General features: G+C 44.7%; 1 protein-coding gene across 3 annotated transcripts in view; it reads left to right on the top strand.

Annotated features, from left to right (window-relative positions):
• The window catches only part of LAMA3 (laminin subunit alpha 3), a 260,366-nt gene that overhangs the window by 89,294 nt on the left and 149,140 nt on the right, over window positions 1-21,932 (top strand). For all 3 annotated transcript variants that reach the window (XM_061399727.1, XM_061399728.1, XM_061399729.1), the window contains 8 exons: window positions 5,302-5,436; window positions 11,860-11,997; window positions 12,958-13,004; window positions 13,961-14,060; window positions 14,765-14,817; window positions 15,279-15,384; window positions 16,147-16,246; window positions 19,802-19,958. In XM_061399727.1, the coding sequence (XP_061255711.1) occupies window positions 5,302-5,436; window positions 11,860-11,997; window positions 12,958-13,004; window positions 13,961-14,060; window positions 14,765-14,817; window positions 15,279-15,384; window positions 16,147-16,246; window positions 19,802-19,958 (836 nt within the window). The remainder of the gene's footprint in view (window positions 1-5,301; window positions 5,437-11,859; window positions 11,998-12,957; window positions 13,005-13,960; window positions 14,061-14,764; window positions 14,818-15,278; window positions 15,385-16,146; window positions 16,247-19,801; window positions 19,959-21,932) is intronic.

Here is a 21,932-nt window from a genome sequence, read left to right as displayed (position 1 = left end):
TCTCTTATGTCTCCTGCATTGGCAGGCGGGTTTCACTAGTGCCACCTGGGAAGATTTCCAGGGGTGAAGTTCAGGCTGGTATTTTGAACGTATTTTCTAGATGATTCTGGTGTATGTCTCTTGTTAAGAACCACTGCTCTGGTTAGAAGAAATTTGTATTTCATGGTTGGCAGACTTTCCTGTAAAGATATAGTAAATATTTTCAGCTTTGTGGCAAAGTTGCGTGTACTCAACTCTGCTGTTGTAACATGAAAAGAATAGACAATACACTAATGAATGAGCTTGGCTGTGTCCCAGTAGAACTTTGTTTACTAAAACAAAAGGATCTGGCCCTCAGGCCTTAGTTTACAGATCCTGGGGCTCTATCAGCATCTTTCGAGTTTGGGATTCCACACCCAGGCAATGATGTTTTCCTAGGAGATTCCAATGTGCAGCCCAGATCGAGAAGTCCTGTTCTAGAAATTCCATAGGCTCAGTTCCAGACACTTGAAACAAAGGAGACTTGAAGTGAAACTACAGAACCGTTTTGCAGGCCAGAATGTTTTTAGCTTTACGCGACCCTGGATATTATTGGGATTTTCTGGGTCCAAGTGATCATTTATAACCACTTGGCATTTATTTTTAGAAAGTTCACGTTTAGTAGACACATCTTCAAGGGCTCTTTTTGAAAATGAAAGGATACACGAAACATTCACTCTAGAGGGACACTGGCTTCTGGGTACTCTTTTATTCCTCCAAGTTCAAATGAAGAGTGGTAAAGAGCAAAATCAGCAGCTGCAGAAAGACTCTAAGTGCTTACTTTAGGAGAGTGATGCCATCTTGGGATGGGTTTGTAGAGCAGCCCATTTGGTTGGAGGACATGTCTGCCTAGAGCTTCCTTGACCCCGTGAAAAGGTTTTGATTCCCCTGATCACTTTGTAAGGAGCTAGTTGTGATTGTTGTTTAGTTGCCAAGTTGTGTCCGACTCTTTGCGACCCCATGGACTGTAGCCTGCCAGGCTCCTCTGTCCATGGGATTCTCCAGGCAAGAACACTGGAGTGGGTTGCCATTTCCTTCTCCAGAGGAGCTACTTGCCCTTGCCAACTTGTGAGTCAGTGTGGGCGGGTCTGTGCTAATGAAGAGAACTCTGAGAGTTGGGGGTGACAGCCTGCTGGGGCATGCCTTTGCGCTCTGTCCCTCCCCAGGCTGGGCATTTTAACCTGCCTGGCAGGGTGGGGCAGCCACTGTTGGCATGGAGACAGGCCAGATACGGCTTAGAGAGAGACAGGTGAATTCTGATATCTTAGTTTGGTGGCTCTCTGTAGATGCCAGTAAAACAGAATTTAAGGAATGGTGTTTACCAAAGAGAACTGGAGTCTTGAATATTTAGCATATTCTCCATTCATTGGACTCTTATTAAGTGCCTCCTCGGTACCAGGCATGGCTGAGGCAGCTGCTAGTTCACAGTCCCTGCTCCCTGGAAGCCCCCAGGCCTGCAGGAGACACACCGGCAAACAGTTGCAACAGCAGGAGTTAATCCTATGACCTGGCAAGGTGGTGGTGGTTTTGTCGCTGAGTCATGTCCGACTCCTACAACCCCATGGACTGCAGCCCGCCAGGCTACTCTGTCTATGGGGTTTCCCAGGCAAGAACACTGAGTAGGTTGCCATTTCCTTCTCTAGGGGATCTTCCTGACCCAAGGATTGAGCCTGCATCTCCTACATTGCAGGCAGATTCTTTACCATCTAAGCCACCAGGCAAGAACACGGAACAATAGGAACAGACCCGAGGGTCATCCTTATAGCTTCTTACAAAAGGGAGGGAAGGAAAATAGGAAGGTACATGGGAAGGATGGGAAGAAGAATGGAGGAAGGAAAGAAGGAAAGAAAAAGATCGAGTTCTAGAAGGGCTTCCTGGGACCAGGAGAAAGCCTTGAGAACATTACAGATTTGTATATATTGAGGTGGCCTAAACGTCATTTGGAGTTTTCCATAAGATGTTATGGTGATGATTTTATAGCAAGTGATAGGAAAGCATCTTGAGACACCTTTTTTTAGTTTATGCAAAAGAGCTGCATGGGCTCTGGAAGGCTCTGGAACTCTGGAAGGAGGGGAGGATTCCAGCTACCTTCCTAAGATACAGGCACGACGACCTGATGAGGAGGTGGGAGGTGAGGGTGGAGGAGAAGCGAGGGGCCTCAGAAATCTCTGGTTCCTGCACTGTGTGGGAGTATTTGCCAGATATCTTAAAAGGTGTCAGGAGAACATGATAACCACTGCACTACAAAAAGCACACCTAAGTTAAAAAGTAAATTTCAGAAACAGAAATTTAGCAATGCATAGGTACTCAATGCTTTTTTTCTGTTTACAGATGGTAGTAAATCTAGATTCCTTGGACTTCAATGCCAATGTCAAGTTCAAGTTTCTTACTGAATTCCAATGCCTGGTTTATCACCAAGACTGTAGTTGACAGTAAACCTCTGCATTTCACTGTGGTGGTCTCAGCCTCTGGGGCTGTGGCACTGGGGCCTCGTGTGGCAGCTGTGATGGACAGACAGGGTGCTGCTCATGCCAGCCTGAGTTCCAAGGCTTCTCTTGTGATGAATTATACCCTTGGACACATTTAGTGCCTCTTTTGTCAAGTTAGGTGACTGTTCGATTGAAGTATGAGCAAGTTAGAGATTTTGTAGAATTGTTCTGATTTACCCAGATCTTTTTTTTATTCATTATTGTAAATAATAATAATAATAATAATTCTACAACTCTGTTACCAAGCTTTTACATGAAAAAGGGCAAAGGGAAGGAGTGGGATTTAGCTAGCTCTTCAGATTATCTACTATTTTTAACCCTTGTAGAAAATCTTTCCAAAGTGCACAAGGCTTCTCTTCCTTGAGAAGTAGGAGTGACCCAGTCAAATCTTTGATCAACCTTAGGGACTGCCTCGAGGGACCATGTTGCAGGTGTAGATGTTAATGTTCTTGATAGAAATGTAGATACTTTAAATACAAGAATGATTTGGATATGTATACTAATCTAGAACATACCTTGAACACAGCTTTTAAAATCAGTTCTCAGCTTGTATCCTTCACATCATATAAAGGGCATGGGGCTTTAAAACCAGGCTGACCAGGATTCACATTCCTACTCAGCGTTTCTGGCTGTGTGACCTCGGGCAAGTTAAGTAACCTTTCTGAGCCTCTTTTTTCTCACCTATAAAATGCTTATCTTAACAGGACTCTTGCTTGACCTCATTATCTATCTATCTATAACAAAGTCAAGCAAGAGCCCTGTCTTTCTGAGAAATGCTTCTTGATTAAGACATCCTGTACGTGGCAGCAGGTGTCCTGAGGTGAGCTCTCCCTAAGTGTTTAGTCTGGTAGGTTTTTCCTTCATCTATTGCTGCCTTTCACTATCTATTTAGCCTCTAAATTTAGTGGCTAAAAACAACATGACTTATTTCTTGCGATCTTGTGGCTTGGCGGGGCAGTCCTTCTGCCGAACTTGCTGGAAGGTCCACTCGGGACAGCTCAGTGTCTCTCTCCCTGTGGCCCTTTGTCCTCAAGGAGGTCAGCCAGAGTACCCCCTCACCCCCAGCGATCTCAGGGTTCCCAGAGCGTGAGAAGGGAAGCCACAAAGCCTGTCATAAATCCACAAAGCTACAAAACCTGGGCTCTGAAATCCCAGGACAGCGCTTTCCCCTTATTCTACTGGTCAAAGTCAGTCATGAGGCCAGTAAGTGGTTTCAGTAATTAAAGTGTGAGAGACAAACCCAAGTTAAGGCAGAGAGCGGGCAAGGGATGGGGGAGCTGCCGGTACAGAGTGGGTGGGGGAGGCCTTGCTGAGGTGGTGACTCCCGCACAGAGACCTGAAGGATGAGAGGGAATACAGAAAGGGTGCTGCCCGCGAGGACCGACCGGCCAGAGCGGACGTCCTGAGACAGACAGGAGCTCGCTGTCTGCTGGGAAGGGCTGGTCCCTGCAGGCTGGAAATGAGCCCGGTGAGGTCCTCCAGAGCCTCTGATCTGGCTCTGATCAGGGCTGAATGGATGTCCATCTCTTTTCTTCTAAACAATGGAAGTGGAAATATGTTTAATTCAAGATAGTCATTCAGTGGGAATCTATTAAGTTGAAATTTTACTAAATAGGGCTTATGTGTGTGTGCGTGGTCAGTCGCTCATCTGTGTCTGACTCTTTGCAAACCCGTGGACTGCAGCATGCCAGGCTCCTCTCACCATGGGGATTCTCCCGGCAAGAATACTGGAGTGGGTTGCCATGCCCTCCTTCAGGGGATCTTCCCAACCCAGGCATCGAACCCAGGTCTCCTGCATTACAGGTGAATTCTTTACCATCTAAACCACCAGGGAAGCCCAACTAAGGCTCAGTTTAGGGGAAAAAATTGTTCCCAGGGGCATGGATGCTAAAAGATTATAGATACTTTGTAAACTAATGTCTGCCCTAGAGGTTTCTGAATGGCACTGATCTTTCCTGGTGAGATGCCTTACTCCCTTTAAGATGAGTCTTTCTCAGGGTTAGGAATGTGTGTAAACCATTTGTTGTTCAGTCACTAAGTTGTGTCTAACTCTTTGCCACCCCATGAACTGCAGCAAACCAGGCTTCCCTGTGCTTCACTGTCTCCAAGAGTTTGCTTAAATTCATGTCTGTTGAGTTGGTGATGCTATCTAACAGTCTCATCTTCTGCTGCCCCCTTCTTCTTTTGCCTTCAATCTTTCCCAGCATCAGTCTTTTCCAATGAATTGGCTTTCCACATCAGATAGCCAAAGTATTGGAGTTTCAGCTTCAGCATCAGTCCTTCCAATGAATATTCAGGGTTGACTAGTTTGATCTCCTTGAAGTCCAGGGGACTCTCAAGAGTCTTCTCCAACACCACAGTTCAAAAGCATCAATCCTTTGGCCCTCATCCTTCTTTATGGTTCAACTCTCCTATCTGTCCATGGCTAGTGGAAAAACCATAGCTTTGACTATATGTATGTTTGTTGGCAAAGTGATGTCTCTGCTTTTTAGTACACTGTATAGATTTGTCATAATTTTCCTTCTAAGGAGGAAGCGTCTTTTAATTTCGTGGCTGCAGTCACCATCCGCAGTGAATTCAGAGCCCCAAAAATAAAATCTGCCATTGTGCCCACTTTTTCCCCATCTATTTGCCTTGAAGTGATGGGACTGGATATAAACTATAGAGAGTTCTCTATAGAGAACTCAGAATCTGGGTTTCCACGGCAGACACTGGGGTGAAGGGAGAGACACACAAAGGGATGAAGGATGGAGAGCCCCTCTGAATGTCTCTTCCTCTTTGCTCCTCTTCGCAGGCTGTGACTGTAACTTGGAAGGAGTTCTCCCTGAAATCTGTGATGCCCAAGGGAGGTGCCTGTGCCGCCCCGGCGTGGGGGGCGCTCAGTGTGACGCCTGCCGCCCGGGTTTCTACTCCTTCCCTATTTGCCAAGGTAAGTGAGCAATGTGAACATGGTGACCGTCAGTCCCCCGAGATAAGTTTCCTCCTAAGGAAATTCAGAGGCTCCTTTTGGCAGAACCATGTGGCCTCCCGTTTAAGCGAACGAGCTGCTGGCTCATGTGTGTATGTTACGCGTGACCGTCCTACCCCGGCCATGTCGCCGCCCTTATTTTGTCTCTCACCCTTACCCTTCTTCCTCCCCAGCGGTCAGCCTGTGGGCTCTGGAGAGGAGGTGGTACCTGAACAGCGTTTAGGAACCTGCCAGGCAGACAAGGGGGAGGAGGCTGGGGATTCCAGGATGGAGGACGCAAAACCGCAGCCTCCTTCTCCACTGGGTTTGTCTCTTAGTCTCCGATCTTAGTAAGAGTCACCGAAGGGGCTGGAGGGAGGGAGAGGGAGGAGTCTGGCCCAGGCCCCGAAGAACAACAGGTGTGCGGGCAGTGATGCGTGTGTGCTAGGTTGCTTCAGTCGTGTCGGACTCTTTGTGACCCGATAGACTGTAGCCCTCCAGGCTCCTCTGTCCATGGGATTCTCCAGGCAAGAATACTGGAGTGGGTTGCCATTCCCTTCTCCAGGGGTATCTTCCTGACCCAGGGATCGAACCTGGGTCCTCCCCCATTGCAGGCTTCCCTGGTGGCTCAGACAGTAAAGAATCTGCCTGCAGTGCGGGAGACTCAGGTTCGATCCTTGGGTTGGGAAGATCCCCTGGAGAAGGGAATGGCTACCCACTTTTCTGAACTAAGGGCTTGAGCCAAACCCAAAGGTAAATCCCAAATTAATTCAAGGTATCTTAACTCCAACATTTCATTATGTATCACAACATGATAATAGAAATAACACACATGGTAAATGTAATACGCTTGAATCGTCCCCAAACCATCCTCCCCTGCTCTGGCCTGTGGGAAGACTGTTCCATGAAACTGGTCCCTGATGCCAGGAAGGTTGGGAACCGCTGCTGTACCTCATTTTAAGAGCCTGTAGCCCCAGTCCTGGCTGATCTCCCTGTATGCACAGATGTCTGTATGCTACATCCCCAGCCCTCGCTTTTCCTCCTGGTCCTGGGCCTCTGTCCTCTGTCCCCCTTCTCAGCCTTGGCCTCTTGGGCCACAGAAACCCTCCGCAGTCCCCGCCCAGAGATTTGGATCACCTGGCAGCTGGGAGGGTAAGGAAAGGAATGGGGTATCTTTACTTTGTGTACCTTGACTTCCGCCAGAGAAGTTCAGTACTAGGAGTTGGAACACCCAGTGTGTTTCCCGTTGAAACGTCAGTACAGCTGATGCTTGTGTTGGAGTTGTACGAATCATCCCAGAGGCAGATTTAGTACTGAGCCGACTCTGGTCTGGGGTGGTAACCTCATCCTTGCAGGCATATTTTCTCCATGGAAGGACATCCCAAATAATGAAGTTTTAGAGCATGAGGTAGGGATGCTTACATGTCTAATTTAAGCTGTAGACCCCAAATGTCTCATTGACAAAGTGAAGAAGAACTAGCAGGTGGGAGACCAGGTGGAGACCTTCCATTTCCAGGTCCACTAGGGGCCAATCTGGGCTTCCCTGGTGGATCAGATGGTAAAGAATCTGCCTGCAATGCAGGAGACCTGGGTACAATCCCTGGGTTGGGAAGATCCCCTGGAGAAAGGGTATGACTACCCTCTCCAGTATTCTTGCCTGGAGAATCCCATGGACAGAGGAGCCTGGCAAGTTATAGTCCATGGGGTCACAAAGAGTCAGACTTGACTGAGCGACTACACTTTGACTTTTCAGGGACCAATCCCAGAGGAGCTTATGTTAGGAGCAGGCGAGGTTATGAGTAGTGAAGATGAAGTCTGACAAAAGACAGGAGGAGAAAGATCAGGGCAGCCTCGTTCCTGGCAGCATGGAGAGGTGTGCCGCCAAGTTTGTTCTTCCAGATTTGAGCCATTAGGCTCTGGAAGCTTTTGGGATGCTCCCACATTCTGTTGCCAATGGTCTCCCTTCTCTGGTACTCACTTTTTCTAACAGCTTTTGTGATCTTTTAATTTTTTTTTCCTTTGGGCAGTGTTGAAGCCAGTGGCTGAAGGCCAGACATGCTGAAATCTGAACTTGGTCTAGCGTCAAGGTCTGACCCAGTATTTCAATTTGCAGTCTTTCTTAGATGAAGTTGGTTGCTTGACCCATGGAATTTTAGAAGCGAACCAGTGTGGCCACAAACCCTACATCAGAGGGTCCAATATATCTAGCCAAAGAATGCTTGTGTGGCTTTGTTCTAACATTGCTTTAAAATTTTTTTAAAATTTTCTTAAAAAGAATCCTAAAACTCTTCCTAATTGTTCTTGCCAACTGCAGTCCAGCATTTATGTTTTGTATTAACTTAATTTGCTCCAGACTTTAAGCGCAAGGCTGTCTCCTTCTCATTTTATTTTGGATTCACTGAAGTGCTTGCAGTTTTCTTGATTGGAGCTGAAAGTCAGATCATAGATGTGAGGCCATGACGAGAGTCGTCTCTGTGTATTTCAGTTTTATGTTTGTGTTGATGTCTGGCTCAGCACTTTGTACACTTGGTCCTTTGGTGGGGGAGTGCGGGAGGTGTTGTTCTCTTTTCATCCTCTCCGTCCATCCTTCCTTCCTTCTTCTCCTTCTTGATTTTTCTTTTCCTCTTCCTTCCTTCTCCTGCTTTTTCCCTTGTGCAACTTGCTAAGTAGCTGCTACTGCTGCTGCTAAATCGCTTCAGTCGTGTCAGATTCTGTGCGACCCCATAGATGGCAGCCCACCAGGCTCCCCTATCCCTGCGATTCTCCAGGCAAGAACGCTGGAGTGGGTTGCCATTTCCTTCTCCAATGCACGAAAGTGAAAAGTGAAAGTGAAGTCGCTCAGTCGTGCTGGACTCTTAGCGACCTCATGGACTGCGGCCTACCAGGCTCCCCTGCCCATGGGATTTTCCAGGCAAAAGAGTACTGGAGTGGGGTGCCATTGCCTTCTCTGAAGCAGCCACTAGTCAGCACTTAGAGCAGAGACCAGGAGGGTGGGAGTGTAGAAAATTAGGGCCTCCCATGGCTGGCACTGAAGCCTGTCACAGTGGAGCTGCCCCCAAACCTCAGTGTCCTGGGACCTGAACTGTCCCCATTGGAGTTTGCCATAGTCTTTGGGTTATAGGTAGTTCCTTAGAAAAGTTCTATATATATGTTGCCAGTGCATGTCTAACCTCTTCCTACATGTCAGCGTATTCTCTCAAATCAGACAAACTGGCCCTGGAAAGAGGCCAGATGCACCAGCAGATGGCAGGTGGCAGTGCAGGGGGAGGTTTCTGACCTGGGATGCCCCTGGGAGAGCCCTCTCCCAGCCTTTCCAAGGGGAAAAACCAAATCCAGAAGGATGGGCCAAGTTCTGTGCAATTTTGCTTTGAACTGGCCCTTCGCTTTGCAGTTCAGTGTTTGTCTAGAACATTGAGGCGGTTGGAAGAAGCCTTGGGATTTTCTGTAGGTCTGATCAGTTAGCCAGAGAGGTGGAGGGTGTTCACTACGATGGAACTGAAATGCTGACTTTGTGGCTCTGATGGAGAAGGAGCCAGCCTGCTCTTCCAACAGAAGGAAGAGCTCCCAAAATCCTGAACATCGAGAGCACCCCTGAAATAATAAGGAGCTCTCTTTTCCTCGAAATTTACGTGTCGTCACTCTGTGAGTTTATTCACTGACAGGGAAGAGGGTGGTGTTCCCAGAACAGTGCCTCACACAGCAGTGCTGCAAGATTCAACGAGAAAACATATCAGTTGAACTACAGGGGTGGATCTGGAAAAGGATTTCAATAGTTGCTTATTCCTTCATTTAATAAATATCTATTTGGCATGTCATAGAGACCAGGACCCTGTATGCAGGTCAAGAAACAATAGTTAGAACTGAACGTGTAACAGTGGACTGGTCCAAAATTGGGAAAGGAGTATGTCTAGGCTGTATATTGTCACCCTGCTTATTTAACTTATATGCAGAGTACATCAGGTGAAATGCACATCAGGCTGAGTGAATCCCAAGCTGGTATCAAGATTGTTGGGTGAAATATCAACAACCTCAGATATGCAAATGATACCAGTCTAATGGGAGAAAGCAAAGAACTAAAGAGCCTCTTGATGAGGGTGAAAGAGGAGAGTGAGCAACAGAGGATGAAATGGTTGGATAGCATCATCAACTCGACGGATGTGAGTTTGAGCAAACTCCAGGAGACAGTGAGGGACAGGGAAGCCTGGCGTGCTGCAGTCCATGGGGTTGCAAAGAGTCAGACATGACTGAGCGAGTGAACAACAACCAGAAAAAAAGACCAGGACTGTGCTCGAGGCTGGAAGATTTGAGGGGAGCACAGCAGACGGGCTCCCTGATTCCTTGTATTATTTAATATCATCATTTTAAAATACTCTTTGAGAATCAAAGTATCTCAAAGCAGAAGCACAGTGAAGAGCAGATGAGAAGAAAAGATTCCAGAAACTCAGAAGGACTGGGATCAAAGCAAAGAGTAGATTTAAAATATTTGCAGAGCCTTGTGGTATTTCCAAGAGTGAGAAACAGGCTGCCAGTGTTGGGTTTGAGTTTGGGATCTGGCAGCTTTCATCGATAAGCTGGATAGAAACCCAAAGTGTGATGCCAGATTGAGTCATTCACGATTTAAAATAATGTACCTGTGTTTAAGGCCGTGTCTTTGTTTTCACCTCTGGAGTGTATCTGCATCTTCCGAGGCTCCCTAGACAACCCCTCTGGTCCTGGGAGGAGTCGGTGTTAATTTCACCCATGTGATGCTGGCTGGAGCTGCCTCCTCTGTTGCTCCGGGCTCCTGTTGCTGCTCCGACTGCCAGCATGAGTGTTTGCTCTCTGCATTCCCTTCCTTAAAGGAAGAAGAGCAGAGAGGACCTGTGTCAGGGATCTCCAGAGGGACAGAACCCATAGGATGTGTGTCTGTACAGTAAATCCCCCACCTGTGAACGAGTTCCAGCCCCAGAGCACGTTCATTCATCCAACAAAGTAAGCCTAGGTACCCCACTGACACAATCGGTTATACAGTACTGTACTCTGTATGCTTAGTCGCTCAGTAGTGTCCGACTCTTTGTGCCCCCATGGACTGTACCCCGCCAGGCTCCTCTGTCCATGGGATTCTCCAGGCAAGAATACTGGAGTGGGTTGCCATGCCCTCCTCAGGGGATCTTCCCAACCCAGGGATGGAACCTAGGTCTCCCACATTGCAGGTGGATTCTTAACCATCTGAGCCACCAGGGAAGCCCCTGTACAGTACTGAAATGGGTTTATAATACTTTTCACACCAAGAATACATAAAAAACAACCATGAAAAATAAAGAAAGCACTTTTAACCTTATAGTACTGTACCTTAAAAAGTACAGTAGTACAGTACAAGGGCTGGCATACAGGGGCTGGCATCGCCTGAACAGGCAAGAAGAGTTACTGACTGGAGGAGGGAGAGGAGGTGGGAGATGGTAGAGCTGAAGGATCGTCAGCAACAGGAGACGGAGGGCAGGCTCCGGTTTCACTTCTGCCTGTCGTTGGAGGAACACACGTTTGCATCTTTGAAAGCTTGCAACTTGAGGGTTTGTATGCAAGGGGCCTACTATATCTATAGATATAGATAGATGTAGATACAGTTAGATTTAAGGAATCAGTGCATGTGTTTGTGGGGCTGGTGCATCTAAAATCTGCAGGGCAGACGAGTAGGCTGGAGACCCAGGGAGGGAGGGGGGAGTTGATGCTGCAGCTGGCGTCCATGGGCCGTCTGGAGGTGGAATTCCTTCTTCCTCCTGAACCTCATGCTTTTCTTGTATGGCCTTCAACTGATGGGACGAGGCCCACCCAGACTGTGCAGAGTAACCTGCTTTACTTGAGGTCAGCGGACTTAAATGTTCGTCACATCTAACAAAGCACCTTTTCAGCTGTACTTGGTGTTGAGCCAACATCTGAGCCCTACAGCCTAGGCAACGTGCAAGCATAAACCATCCCAGAGCCCAAGAACGTTTCCTCAGTCGTCTGCCCTTGGGCAGGGACCTGATCTCTGCAGACAGGCATGGAGGGATTGTGGGGCCTCGGAGGATGCTGGCCCGGATAGCCGAAGGGCTGAGTCCTTGTCCAGCTGTCTGATGTGAGCTGGCTGAGCGGCACTAGGCCTGTTTCTTCTTTCTTACGTTTAGTTTCTTAGGACCATGTCACTAATTCTCTAGTCCCTCTCCTGGAGTTCTACCCCACTGGATTCTTGTCAAGTAGATGCTAATATTATTCCCACTTAAAAAAGGGGAAACTGGTTTTTAGAGCAACAGAGCGATCTGTTTCAGGTTCTAAGTCTGATTAGAGGTGATGCTGGAACTGCCTTTGGGTCTTTGGGGCCCCACCTCCGTACTCTTACGCAGGTCCGGGTGCCCCTGCCGTGGGTCTGACTGAGGTCTTTTCGTCCAGCCTGCCAGTGTTCAGCCCTTGGGTCCTACCAGACGCCCTGCAGCCCAGTCACTGGACAGTGCGAGTGCCGGCCGGGGATCACGGGACAGCAGTGCGACAGGTGTCTCTCGGGCGCCTCTGATTTCCCCCACTGCCAAGGTAGGGAAGACCGCAGATGGCTGGAGGGTGGGCTCCTCTCCACTTTGTGCATGTGGCCAGCCTCCCAGAGAAGCCTGCAAAGCCTGCCAGACCCACCGCTGGCCACTGCTTCACTTTTAACCCTAATCTGTCTGATTCTTCCCCTTGTAAGGTGAGATTGACTAAGGCAAGAAATTAATTAATCGTAGACATAATTTTAGTACGGGCGGAGAGCAAAGGGGCTGTGATAATGAAGGAAGTAAGTCTTGGTTAACTAAAAAATGTACTTACAAATTCTATAACAGCTAATTGTTAGTGTGTTAGTCACTCAGTTGTGTCCATGACTGTAGCCCACCAGGCTCCTCTGTCCATGGAATTCTCCAGGCAAGAACACTGGAGTGGGTTGCCATGCCCTTCTCCAGGGGATCTTGCCTCAAACTCCAGTCTCCTACATTACAGGCAGATTCTTTACCTTCTGAGCCACCAGGGAAGCCCAGCATCAAATTGGACAATTAAAAAAAAAAAAAAAACTCTTTGTATAATACTGCCCTCTTCTGGATAATTCTAAGGATATTCAAAATTCTAGACTTGTTTCCCCAGTCTCCTTTTCGTCATTTGGAAATGAACTTTTAGGAGGAGGCAGGGAAGAGAGTCGTTCGGTGACCAAAAGGGTGATTTGGAGAGTAAGGACCATGAAGGCTATTAGAGGTGTCTTTTTCTGAATTACTGAGTTGGTCCAGAAGTTCTTTTGAGTTTTACCATAAGATGTTATAGAAAAATGCAAATAAACTTTTTGGTCAACTGAATACATGCAAAGACCTTGCCACCCATCTATCAAAAAATATAAATATAGATGCACTAGTTTTAAAAACAAGGAAAACTTAAAGAAAAAAAACTTTGAAACATCAAAACAAAGGGACAAATGAACATTAAAACCCCAGACATTTCTATACCATATAACTATTTATATATCATATCCAGGCTCCAGCAACATCTGTGACCCAGCCGGAACTGTGGACTCCAGTTTGGTAAGTAGAAGATTGTTTAAGCGTTGCAGTTCTAACTATTATTTTGATATTTATTTGAGACTGACACATTTGTGAGCTTCCTGAAATTCAAAGTAAATTAAAATAAGACCTGAGGCTGAATTGCTTGATGAGGCTCTCGCTCTTTTTCAAAGTACATATATGATATTGTAATTTCTTTTGGTCAAAACCAAAAGAATACAGTTTATTTAAACTTTTGTAGAATTGTAGAGTCCTAGTGTTCCTCTGGAGGCATTACCTCCCTAGAGACCTGCATATAAGCCTGACATAGATAATTAAAATTTTAAAAATCAAAGGCCAGTAAACGTTTAATTAAGCTGTCTGTGTACAGAGTAATTGTAGTCTTCTTGATGTTACTCCAAGCACAGTGCTGTGGCATTCTGATTCATTTTCTAAGCAATTTAGAAATTATCTTCTTAGCCTCAGAGCCTGCAAAAGCTGGAACCCCAGGTTCTGGAGGGAAAGTAGGAGAAAGTTCTCTATCCTCACTGTGGGACTTGATGATGTTTAAGCAAGGAGGTGACTCTTGCATATTATAAACACACTTGCAGATAAATCTAATTTCTACTGAATTTCAGCAAGTTAAATGTTCAGATATTTTCCATTTAGATTTATATCCACGGTGTAACAGAATCCACAGATAATGACAATGTTGTAAATAAGAATCATTAAGATTTTCTCCTAATGATTTTTTCTTATTCTGAATTTTCCAATTTTGTTTTAAGCACATATATGGATTCTGTGTATAACAAATAAGCAAATAGTAAAACAAAAGCAATTAGCACATTGTTAAAATCAACCCAGTACTTTCACTCCCCCTGAATATACTTAATTTACTTTTCATGGCCAAAATATATTTCTGTGACCAGCTTTTCTCAGAATGCTTGTTTGGGAACCTCTTCATTCTAAGATGTCAGATGATTAATTTTCTTTTAAAGGGCCATTGCCAATGCAAGCTTCATGTTGAAAGTCCTTCGTGTAGCATCTGCAAACCATTATATTGGAATCTGGCCAAAGAAAACCCCGATGGATGCTCAGGTAAGGTTTCCTGTGTTCAGTGTTTTTAATATATTGTAACTTCCTCTTAATTTTCTCTACCTCAGTGACTCAACTCACAAAAGAGCTATTGATTTAATCTATTCAGTTTGTTTGAAATTCCATATAAATGTTTTGATGTCTCACCCCCCGACTTTTGGCAGAACTTCTGTCATTTTTGAAATCTCAGCAAGGGATTTATATCCTGTTTCCATATGTATCATGTTGTTTATGATGGCAGCTGCTTGATAAGTGGTTTTTCTGCCTTGTTTTTATAATCCACACTTTCCGGTTTCATTTTATTTTCATTTTATGTTTAGTTGGAAGCCAGGATAGAACTGAAAAACACCAAGGTAAAGATAGCTCAGTGGAGTGAATATTTTTCAATAGGGTACATTTTCATGTAAGCATATCAGTAATAACCTTGACCTTAGAATTGATTAAAAATCCCATGACAGTGCAGCTTTTGTCATTTATGAGTGGTCATAAATGAACCAGTACTTCTTGTAGGTAGATGGTATTGATCCAGTTGTTGGGTTCTGCTGAGCCCAGGAAGCAATCCAGTGTTAGGCCTGATGGATGCAAACTGGAATTCTGTTGGAGCATGCTGGAAAGTCATTGCACCTCTATTATTACTAATGTGTCCTGTAGAGGCAGAACTGGCCTTTCTGTAACCTTGGTCCAAGAATGCTCTCTTCTCTTCCCAGAATGCCGATGCCACGTGGCGGGAACCATGAGCGGAATTGGAGAGTGTGGGCAGGTAATGTGGGCCAATTTTTCCTGGGATGTTGGTAGAATATAGTAACAGTTAATTGTGGGATTTCTGCAGGAGGGGGTTAGTATCTCTGTAATTGTATAGCATGTGGCCATCTTCATGGGAGTTTTCAGATCCCGGCTACCCTGCTTCATAGGACAAAACAAGCCAGTTTGAAATCTTGAAGATTACCAAATTCTGTGAAAAAGTAGTGAAAGTCGCTCAGTTGTGTCCAACTCTTTGCTACCCCATGGACTGTAGCCCACCAGGCTCCTTTGTCCATGGGATTTCCCAGGCAAGAATAATGGAGTGGACTGCCATTCCCTTCTTCACGGGATCTTCTCGACCCAGGAATTGAACCTGGGTCTCCTGCATTGTGGGCAGATTCTTTACCATCTAAACCACCAGGGAAGCCCAGCAAATTCTGTAATCTCACCAAATTTTGTCATCTGCTTATTGTTCTGCAGTTAGATGGTGACTGTCATTGTAAATCCCATGTTGGTGGTGATTCCTGTGACACATGCGAAGATGGATATTTTGCTTTGGAAAAGAGCAATTACTTTGGGTGTCAAGGTAAATTCTCCCAGGGGTTCCTGTGTAAGGCAAAAATGTTGATGGGCAAAGACTGTCAGAGTAACCTTGCTTCTGAGTTCACTGTCTTCTTGCTGACTTTCTGATAGAATGGGACTGAAAAGTCCTGTCTAGGGAAATTGGCCAAAATTCCTTTAAGACAAATAGTAAATTTCAGCCAGAGCCGCTTCCCCTTGTCTTCTACCAGCACACTGTTGGGTCAATTATAAAAAATCACAATTGGGGTGTGGGGGAGCCCTGGGGGGGATGTAAATAACATCAAGACTTAGTCATTTTAGAGATAAATTTAAATGTAAATAACATCTTGAATTAGTCATTTTAAAGATAAATTTGAAATATTAAAAAAGTTCACACAAGATAATACCATGTTAAATAATACAATTGCAGGAGTGGTCGCCCCACAAGGCCACTCTACGATCTTTCAAGCAGCCTGTCCTTGGCACCTACTGTGTGCAACATACTGTGTTGTGAAATCGTGTTTAGCTCCTGGGCTGCTGTCGCCTACGTGGCACAGCAGAGTTGGAAGTGGCCTACAAGTGCGTCTCTGCTTCTCAGGTGGACTCTTGAGGCGGGGGGCATGCCATCTTACTCTGGGATTTTCCTACAAATTTCAAATACCCCCTGGATGCGTCTGGGGAAAGGAGGCAACCCGGGCTTCCTGGTTTCCACTCCTCATAGAGGGAGGGAAGGCCTCCAGCCTGGAGATGCTGTGATGGGTGACCCCAGCCGTTTCCTGACTCTCAGGGTGTCAGTGTGACATCGGTGGAGCCGTCACCCCTGTGTGCAGCGGGCGCTCCGGAGTCTGCCAGTGCCGAGAGCATGTCGTGGGGAAGGCCTGCCAGCGGTGAGTCCTCAGGGAGATGCCTTTGTGTTCCGATGTTGTGAAGCCTTTCTCAGAGTCCTGTCTGTGCTGACAGTCCTAGGGAGAGAGAAGCGATCCCACGGTGAGAGAACAGGAAATGAAGCTGTACTGTTATTTGCAGTCTAGATACGCGTCTGTGAGTCCAGTTAAAGCAGGAGGTAAAAAGACTTCCCTGGCAGTCCAGTGGTTACAACTTCGCCTTCCAAAGCAGGGGGTATGGGCTTGATCCCTGATCAGAGAGCTAAGATCCCACATGCCTCACAGCCAAAAAAAGCAAAGCATAAAACAGAAGCGATACTGTAGCAAATTCAGTAAAGACTTTAAGAAAGGTCTACATCAAAAAATAATCTCTTTTTTTAAAAAAAAGCAGGAGGTATAAAGTTGCTCTAAAATGATACCACTTTGCAGATCACAGAGTGGCCTCACTGGAAAGTTCCCAGAGGGGCAGAAAGCCAGGTGGGTGAGTCTTGGGCTGGAGGCAGGAGGTGGGTTCTCATGGATGAACATCCATGTGAACTCCCAGCCTGGAGGAACCTGGCACTTGCACCTTCTGCTTCTTTTTCAGGACCCATGACTGTGGGGCTTGGGTGCTGGGGGGTAAGACAGCTTTAGGAATGGGAGGAAGTCCCCCGTCTCATGCAGAAGCAAATCACAATGAACGGAAGGAGCAAGGGAGCCAAGTGAAACTGAGGTCCCAGAGGGACTATATCGGGTATGGTGCACGCAGCCTCTGTCCTGATTGTTTAGCAGTTTCTATATTTATCTGAAACCATGATCTATCCATAAGTGTCCCTCTGTGGAGGGAAGAAAAATCTAATTTTTAATATACTGACTTTGAATCATTTGCTGAAACTCTTGTGACATGCAACTTCTTCTAAATCTCATCTTCACTGTTTCTGCCTTGTCACCAGGTTAATAAAGAGATCTTTAATGAGGTCAAGTGAACCATCTTATTTATTGATAGAATGGAACATCTCTCCTTTTCCTTGATGTTCCCAGCATTTGAGGTCTCAGGCTCAGAGGTGCTCAGCTGTGCTTTCTCCTGCTCTTTCTAAATAAATGGTGGTAATAGGGGTTCCTAATAAAATGAGTGTGAAGAAGGGCACGTCTGTAGTTTTGTCTTCCTGTAGACCAGCAAGGCTTATGATGGAACAGAGGAATTTTGTGAACTGACTCAGAAACATTCTCCACCCATGTTTTGCTTCTTTCCTCCCTCCTGTTGATAAAGCGAGCTTTCCCCCTATTTAACTAGCATGAGTGTTTTCTCCTTCCCGCTATGTAGGTGATTGGCTAACTTGGAAGTTGAAGTAATGTGTCAGAATAAATTACCCAAATTATCCTGAGGCCAAAATACTGACATTACAGTCAATACATACATACATGGGTTGTATTGTGTTAAGTCGCTTCAGTTGTGTCCGACTCTTTCCAACCCCGTGGACTCTAACCCACCGGTCTCCTCTGTCCATGGAATTCTCCAGGCAAGAATACTGGAGTGGGTTGCCATGCCCTGCTCCAGGGAATCTTCTTGATGGACGGATCGAACCCACCTCTCTTATGTCTCCTGCATTGGCAGGCAGGTCCTTTACCACCAGCACCACCTGGGAAGCTCCACGTATATACCTATGGGATTTAAATTGTCCTTCGATTTAGTAGTGAATAATACTGAAATAAAAGGTTAGCAAACCAGAAATGTAGATGCCACACCACCTTTCTTCCAGGTTGATAAATCTTGCATCTTTTTGCCCTCAGTTCCTCCAAATGTTTGTTTATAATCTGCATTTTTAGTTTTCCCTACAAGTTTAGAAAGCATTCACACTCACTTTGTTTTCTAAAGTTTTTGTGATAATGTCATATGTATTCATTGTAAAATTTTGAGGAGTACCTGAAAGTAAAAAGGCAAAGGGAAGACTTCATTCTACCACCCAGAGATAACACCTTTTAATATTTTTTTGGTATATTTTCTGGGCTTTTTCTATGAATAAAAATTAGTATTGAATTTGTTTCATGTAATTTATATCAATATCTTCACATGATATCATGAACATTTTCCATTGTAATTAAGTAGTGTTAAAATATTAATGGTTATGTAATATTTTAAACTTTCTTTGATTATTTCATAATTGTACATTTGTATTGTTTCCAAGTTTTTCACTATTATAGACATTCTTTTATGTTAATTTTTGACCCTATAAAATCATTCTTTAGAAAATATTCCCCAAGGTAGAATTACTAGGTCAATGAGAATGAACATTTTTAAGGCTCTTCATAAATTAGCTCCAGAGAAATTGTAAGCACTCCTAATTCTACTTGCAGTATCGGAGCAGACCTTTTATTTTCCTTGACTAATTGGTCTTTATGGTTTTAAATCCATCAACACCTATTAGCTTGGGACTGGATTCTCAAAATCCTACCATTCTGAAGGACTTAAAGGTGTTTGAATATAAAATGTCACAGAAGGTTTAGAATATTTTGGTTTTGTTTTTTAACTTTTCTCACTGGCATGTGGAATCTTAGTTCCTCAGTCAGGGGTGGAACCCGTACCCCCTGCACTGGACGACCAGGGAAGTCCTGAGTTAGAACAATTTTGATCCTTCTCTGTGGTTACCAATATTGGACTCCTGAGTCCATTTACAGGCATACAATAAGAGAAGACAAGGCATAGAAAAGTCATTCTAATGATCAAAACATATATGTGTTTGTAGAGAAAATGTATTTAACTTCTAATCTTAGCTTAGGAAAGTATTTGTCATAATGTAATATGTATTCACGGTAAAATTTCACTGTTGTATTCACTATTATATCTATGCTGCTTAGCAACAGTACTTGGCAAAGACATTCAGTTCAGTTTAGTTCAGTCACTCAGTCGTGTCTTGACTCTTGCGACCTCATGAACCACAGCACGCCAGGCCTCCCTGTCCATCACCAACTCCTGGAGTTCACTCAAACTCATGTCCATCGAGTCAGTAATGCCATCCAGCCATCTCATCCTCTGTCATCCCCTTCTCCTCCTGCCCTCAATCTTTCCCAGCATCAGGGTCTTTTCAAATGAGTCAGCTCTTTGCATCAGGTGGCCAAAGTATTGGGGTTTCAGCTTCAACATCCGTCCTTCCAATGAACATCCAAGACTGATCTCCTTTAGGATGGACTGGTTGGATCTCCTTGCAGAGACATTAATATTTATGTAATCAGTGAATATGAGTATATAAATGAATGATTTTATGGCAAATAACCCAGTTTGACTTTGCTAAATGGTTGGTAACCATTTAGAACATTTCAGAGGATGCCGTCACTGGGTTGTTCTTAATTATTTTCTCTAACTGGAATGAGTAGGAGTTGGATGTATTTTTTGTGAATGTTTACATGAGTTAAAGCAATAATTTAGAGAAAAAGCAGGGAGCCTCTCTCCCTTGTCCATATTTAATGTGTTCTGTTAATTATGGGGAGTTCTTTTAGTGCCACCTACTGGGATTAAAGGATATTTGGGTTATCAATGAACCTCACTTCACTGTATGCTCATTTACTTTTTATTTATAAAAGGCCTGAAAACAACTACTATTTTCCGGATTTGCATCACATGCGGTATGAGATTGAAGACGGCACTACACCCGGTGGAAGAGCACTTCGGTTTGGGTTTGATCCTCTGGAGTTTCCAGAGTTCAGCTGGAGGGGGTACGCTCAGATGACTCCGGTACAGGTAAGCAGCCAAGGGGACCAGCCTCAGGGCACAGCCGCCCAGGTGTTCGCCCACAGCTCTCTCAGCGGGTCCCCCAAAAGGTGGACTCTCCCCAAAACTGACTCCAGCATTCTTGTTCTTCGGAGTATGGATGGGGCTCGGGCTAAGGTTGGATTTTATTTTAAGCATATATATCGATTTCAAAGCTTACTGTTACTTTAATTTGGTCACCAAGTCAGAAAATGAAGCCATTAAAGATGGTGTTTATCCCTGGAGACTTTTTTAAAAATTGTGTAACTTTTAAATTTCAGCATAATAAAAATAATTCAAAAAAGTAACACAGACTATTGTCTAAAAAGTTTACAGCACATACAAAGGTAAGAGAAAAGCCACAAGTGAGAAAGGTTTCTTCCAACACTTAAAAAAAACATGAAATCGTCAAATAAAATAAACAATGTACAAAATAAGCAATGTATGAGGAGATAATCCCTTAAAGAAATTTTCACAAACCTGCTCCTCTTTATTCTGACTATATAAATTTAGGTGATACTAAACATAAATTGTGTCCTATTGTGTCTAATGTTGACTGTCAGCTCCATTCTTTTTATAAGAAGTTTCCCAGGGACTTCCCTGACCATCAAGTGATTAAGACACTGCAGGGGGCTCGGTTCGATCCTTGGTCGGAGAGCTAAGATCCTGCATGCTTCGAGGTGTGGCAAAAAAAAAAAAAAAAAAATTTAATTAAAAAAAAGTTTCCCAAATGAGATTAGGCTCTATTTTAACATGAGAGACCTTTTTCTTTAAAGCCATTTGTGGAGAATAAAAATGAGTTGACAAATAATGCTAATAAAACCTGTATTGCTGATTTTTGACCAATACTTAAAAAAGATTTTTTTTTAACTCTGAATTACTATATGAACATAAACTAAGATAGAGGAGGAGTTGTAGTCAGTGCTATTCCATTTTTCTTTCCATATTTCTCCTTTCCTTCAGTCCTCTCTACTGTCTCCATTTCTTTTGGCTTTGCAGTGGAATAATTAAGGAATTTACACATTGCCTGTTTGCCTTTGGAAAATGTTGCCTATGCAACATTTGTAACAACATTTCTGTATTATAGTCATTGAGTAGTTTTGTTCTTAGAATTTCCCTTTGAGGTTGTTCTCTTTAAGCTGTTGCTTAGTGGAGAAATTGAGAATCAAGAGGCAAGTTGATGATAATTGTAAGTCAGTACATGTTGCAACCAGGAGTCCGAAAGCCACAGCTGAAGTTCCCGTGTGCCGCAACCAGGACCTGGCGCAACTAGATAGGTAGAGAGACAGATAGATAAAATAACTTAAAAAATCAGACAGCTCTTAGAGAAACAGGGATGGGCTCACAATTCCCTAGGAGCCCTCATTGATTCTAATGTTGCTACTCGCCTGGCAAAGTCCCCTATCTAGGTTGCCTTTCTTTAACAGTACGTAGCAATCTTAGGGAGAAGGCAATGGCACCCCACTCCAGTACTCTTGCCTGGAAAATCCCATGGACAGAGGAGCCTGATGGGCTGTAGTCCATGGGGTTGCAAAGAGTCGGACACGACTGAGCGACTTCCCTTTCACTTTTCACTTTCATGCACTGGAGAAGGCAATGGTAACCCACTCCAGTGTTCTTGCCTGGAGAATCCCAGGGACAGGGAGCCTGGTGGGCTGCTGTCTGTGGGGTCACACAGGGTCGGACAGGACTGAAGCGACTTAGCAGCAGCAGCAGCAGCAGTCTTAGACACTTCACTGTTTACTGTTTTCCCCAAATATAGCAATTCTTTGGTTCCCTCCTCTTACTCCACTGTTCAGAAAAAGGCAGGGATTCCACTGAGTCATAATAGGATGTGAGTGCAGTGACTAAGAGCCCAGTTAAGGTATATACCTCCTCCCAGGTATTTGCAGTTTGAAAGAATAGCTGGTTAACACAAAAGACTGAATTTCTAATGATGGATTTTTCTGTTAGTATTTTTAGTCA

This window comes from Bos javanicus, chromosome 24 (genome assembly GCF_032452875.1).
Source record: "Bos javanicus breed banteng chromosome 24, ARS-OSU_banteng_1.0, whole genome shotgun sequence".
Lineage (NCBI taxonomy): Eukaryota > Metazoa > Chordata > Mammalia > Artiodactyla > Bovidae > Bos > Bos javanicus.
The sequence above is the reverse complement of the archived record's forward strand: the minus strand, read 5'-3'. Positions and strand labels throughout refer to the sequence as shown.